Source organism: Clupea harengus, chromosome 23, assembly GCF_900700415.2.
Source record: "Clupea harengus chromosome 23, Ch_v2.0.2, whole genome shotgun sequence".
Lineage (NCBI taxonomy): Eukaryota > Metazoa > Chordata > Actinopteri > Clupeiformes > Clupeidae > Clupea > Clupea harengus.
The window spans coordinates 18,266,274-18,271,273 of record NC_045174.1 but is presented as its reverse complement, the minus strand read 5'-3'; the positions used below and the strand labels follow the sequence as shown (position 1 = coordinate 18,271,273).

The 5,000-nt window shown below is 49.3% G+C and overlaps 1 protein-coding gene across 1 annotated transcript in view; it reads left to right on the top strand.

Moving 5' to 3' along the window:
* si:ch211-216b21.2 (heparan sulfate glucosamine 3-O-sulfotransferase 3A1) overlaps positions 1-5,000 on the top strand; it is a 61,009-nt gene that overhangs the window by 55,549 nt on the left and 460 nt on the right. Inside the window, exon 2 of the mRNA XM_012832110.3 lies at positions 4,444-5,000. This exon is cut by the window's right edge and continues 460 nt beyond it. Coding sequence (XP_012687564.2) covers positions 4,444-5,000 — 557 coding nt within the window. The remainder of the gene's footprint in view (positions 1-4,443) is intronic.

Below are 5,000 nucleotides of genomic sequence, written 5' to 3'. Positions count from 1 at the left end.
ACACCACTGAAAGAAGAGGGGGAATAACTAAACCCTGAAAGAAGAGGGAATAACTACGCCCCTGAAAGCATAGGGGGAATAACTACACCCCTGCAAGAAGAGGGGGAATAACTACACCCTGAAAGGAAAGGGAATAACTACGCCCCTGAAAGAAGAGGGGGAATAACTACACCCTGAAAAGAGAGAGGGAATAACTACACCACTGAAAGAAGAGGGGGAATAACTACACCCCTGCAAGAAGAGGGGGAATAACTACACCCTGAAAGAAGAGGGGGAATAACTACACCCCTGCAAGAAGAGGGAATAACTAAACCCTAAAAGAAGAGGGGGAATAACTAAACCACTGAAAGAAGAGGGGGAATAACTACACCACTGAAAAGAGAGAGGGAATAACTACACCACTGAAAGAAGAGGGGGAAATAACTAACCCCTGAAAGCAGAGGGGTGACTGGTGGATGGAAATCACTGTTCTCCACAAACAGGAGAGTCAGGAGTAGCGCTCAATTTGGATAGCCCGTCTACAGGGACTTCACAGATGGTTTGTTAACATCCAAGATCTCTAGATAGTCTATAGGGGTGTACTTGAGCTTCTGTGACTGCATCCTTCACCTCCACTGCCACTGTGACTGCATCCTTCACCTCCACTGCCACTCTGTGTGTAAGTGGCCATCAGAAGAGGAAATGGACAGGAGAATGTGAAGTCTTTAGGCGTGATAGAGAAGAGGGTTTGGAAAAGCCCCCTTTTACTGCTTTTACTACTTAGAAACTTCAACGGTTCTTAATTAAGTGAATAAATCATTTGGGGGGGGGGGGGGTCCTACTAGAACCCTGGACCATTCTCCAAGAGAACGAGCCAGTATACCCACCACGATAACCTCAATTCTTAAGAGCCAGTGTTCCACTGGCACAGTCTTCAGCCCACCCCAGCAGGTAGAGGCTGGAGCCTGGAGGGCCTGGAGCCCTGTGGATGAATAATGTGTGTGTGTGTGTGTGTGTGTGTGTGTGTGTGTGTGTGTGTGTGTGTGTGTGTGTGTGTGTGTGTGTGTGTGTGTGTGTGTGTGTCTGGAGCCCTGTGGATGAATAATGTGTGTGTGTGTGTGTGTGTGTGTGTGTGTGTGTGTGTGTGTGTGTTTGTGGATGAATAATGTGTGTGTGTGTGTGTGTGTGTGTGTGTGTGTGTCTGGAGCCCTGCGGATGAATAATTGAGCCGTGCGTTCTGTACTCGTGTGAATTTTAAAGCCCAACTCTGTCGGGCCCTTAAATGGTGAGGCAGAGGAAGAGGAAGAGGAGAAGGAAGAGGAAGAGGAGAGGCCATTTAATCATTCATGCTCCGCTTTTATACACGCTTTTTTCTTCAGGTCACTGTCCTCGAGGCGCTTAGAGGGATGACCGAGAGAGAAAGAGGGCGAGGGAGAGAGAGGGAGGGGGAGAGAGAGGGAGGGAGAGAGAGAGAGGGAGGGAGGGGGAGAGAGAGAGAGGGAGAGAGAGTGAGAGACAGAGAGGGAGTGGATGAAAGAGGGAAGAGGGTTGGACAGGAAGGGTAGAACAGAAAACACCCGAAAGAGGAGGGAAATAGATAGAGAAGGGTTGCGTGAGAAGAAAGGAGAGAGAGAGAGAGAGAGAGGAGAGAGGTAGAAAAGAGGAAAGTGAGAAAAGGAGAGAGAGAGGGTGGAGGTAAAGAAATAGGGGTTGCGTGAGACGGCTGAGGGGAGGAGAGAACATGAGAGAGAGGAGGTGAGAGGGGAGAAGAGTGGAGGAGCGAGGCAGAGGAAAAGGAGAGGAGAGCGTACCAGAGGAGTAGAGTGGAGAGGTTAAAAAGGGAGAAGGATTGCATGAGAGGAGAGGAGAGGAGAAGAGAGGAGACCGAAACGGAGAGGGCAAGCAGTGACACGGCCAGAGATTAGCCTCTTACGACTGTGAGAGAGACGGAGAGGTGGAGGGAGGGATAGAGAGACAGAGAGAGAGAACTGAATAAATGCTCTGGCCAAAGAAAACCTCAAGCTAAATATTATGGCTGAATCTTGTGGTCTGTCAGACTTGAACCCTGGAGTTGATGTTTGAGTCAACTTGTGGCCATTTTCTCATCACACTTTTCTCTATTTTTTTGTTTATCCTCGACACTTTTAGAGAAAATGACTGTTATTCTTGCGTCTCCATCCTCCACACATTGTATATATAAGAGCATTTCTTAATGCAACACCCAGCAGTGCCTCTTGACACATTTAAAACCTTTCGTCTGACAGTGGAGCTAAACTTCAATGTCATTTTAACATCTCGGTGGTAAACCAATACTATCATAACAACGACAGTAGCACGACTGTCAGCGGTGGAATCTACAAATAGTTATGGTCGTAAAACACGCCATTCCACAACTGCAACTTTATATCGCGCCAGCGCTCGGGGTGTCACTCAGAGAAGCCGCTCTCCACTTCGCCTCAGCATGGTTTCCGTGGCGCTGGTTTCCATGGCGCTGGTTGAACATAGCGCAGGACTTTTTCTTTTTTCTTTCTTTCTTTTTTTTTTTACGAGCTATGGACAAGGAGGAAAAAATGAGAGCTTAGGAGTTTCCTTCCTCCCTCTCACATAGACTTTCACTAGATGAGGAGCCTTCTGGGAGTACGTAGATGTATAGACTTCAGAGGAGAGTCCACTGCATTAAGGGAAGTCCATGAGGCTGAGTGAGAGTGGTCAATAAGTTGTCTGCCGCCGTGTCCACCGGGGGCACATAAAGACGAGGGTAACCCTGACAGTTTCAGGGCCCCAGTTCTGACTGTGTCTGCCTGTGTTCTGAGCATAGCCATCTCTAGCACCGATCCATATAGGCTTTCACTGGAGGATGGTTTCCTGAGTGTGTCTGCCTGTGTTCTGAGCATAGCCATCTCTAGCACCGATCCATATAGGCTTTCACTGGAGGAGGGCCTCCTGAGGGGCCTTCTGGGAGTAGAGGTGAAGGCTTCAGAGGAGCATTCACTGCATTAAGGGAACTTCCGTTGCCTTTCAGTGAGTCTGAGCAGTCAATAAGATGGGAGAAGTGGGTCAGCGGTATACATATATATGTAATGGACCCACAGCTGCCCTTAGACCTTGAATTGGATTTGAAGCAGATCCAACAGAGATGCGTTCAATTTCGGCAAATGGTGGCGTTTTCTTTGAAAGTTTTTGGTGCAAACATTTTAAAATTCTTTGTCCAGCATCCATATTTGTTCACAGAGGGCTCCCTCTCCGACCGTTTGTGTGTTTTCACAAATATTTGCAGTGAACTCAAACTAAACGGAAAAACGATTTGAAAACATTGGCGAACGCTTGCTTGCTATTTTGAATGCACATCTCCTCTATTCCTGACCAAGGCCTGTTCCATTCAAGCTGGTTACCATGATGGGCAAAGGGCTTAGCAAGGGAGGGGTGGAGGGCCATGATGGGGGGGGGGGGGGGGGGGGGACTTTGAGAGGCCCTAGAATATTCCAGGCCGTATAGATGTATAAATGTTTGAGATTTAGACTCTATAGGTTGACATTCTGCAGGGTTCCCGAGATCCCTAGCTATGCCTTGCATGACCATCGTTAGTACCGATCCATATTGGCTTTCGGGATCATGAGCAGGGCCTTTTGGGAGTAGGGGAGTGTGCACTGCATTAGAGGCTCTATCCTTCCCTTTCTGTCAATCAGTGATCCTGGAGAAGTAGGTTAGTGGAGCAGTAGATGTATAGATAGGTGGAAAGTAGATACGATGGTCCCTCAGGAAACAACTGGCTCAATACCGGATCTAGGATCAGCCTCAGTCAAGTCTGGTCCAGTCTCAGCTGGTACTGGTCCAAGTTGTGCCGAGTGCTCTTCTACCCAAAGCCTGGGAGAGCAATACTTTAGTAATACTTTACATTTTATAAGTTAACAAAATTTCAGAGATTGTTCAAGAAATATGTTAAATATTCAGATACATACACACACACACACACACACACACACACACACACACACACACACACACACACACACACGCGCACACACACACACACACACACACACACACACGCACACACACACACACACACACACACACACACACACAAACACACACCCCAACCCTGGCCTCCAGATTGGCAGCACTCTTCCCTCCCACTCTTATCAGATACATAAAAGAGAATGAAAAATGTCACCAAAATCTTGTGCTCTACCATTTCATTACTTGTATTGTCTCGTTACAAGGAATTCTGTTATCTTCATAATTCTTTTAAGAAATGATCGTCCATCTCTTCAAAAGTCCTTTGATTGAAGTTCAGTTCAGTGTTAAATTACCGTTAGAGACGCACTCACAGTAGCAGCTGGGATAAGGGCTGAGTTGCGTTGTGTGTGCTGCTGTGGGGGAAAGTGGTGGTGGTGGGGGGGTAATGTGAGCTGAATTATAGATGGCCTCCTCCATCTTACCCTCTCTGTGCTCTCCCCGCAGGGACCTGATGCCCAAGACGCTGGAGGGCCAGATCACCATGGAGAAAACCCCCAGCTACTTCGTGACCCGCGAGGCTCCGGCGCGGATCAGCGCCATGTCCCGCGACACCAAGGTGATCGTGGTGGTGCGGGACCCCGTGACGCGGGCCATCTCCGACTACACGCAGACTCTGTCCAAGAAGCCCGACATTCCCTCCTTCGAGAGCCTCACCTTCAAAAACAGGACTACGGGGCTCATCGACACGTCCTGGAGCGCCATCCAGATCGGCATCTACGCCAAGCACCTGGACAACTGGCTGCAGTACTTCCCCATGGAGCAGATCCTGTTCGTGAGCGGCGAGCGGCTCATCAGCGACCCCGCCGGAGAGCTGGGCCGCGTGCAGGACTTCCTGGGCCTCAAGCGCATCATCACGGACAAACACTTCTACTTCAACCAGACCAAGGGCTTCCCCTGCCTCAAGAAGGCCGAGGGCAGCAGCAAGCCCCACTGCCTGGGCAAAACCAAAGGCCGCGTCCACCCCAACATCGACCCCGAGGTGGTGCAGAGGCTGCGCGACT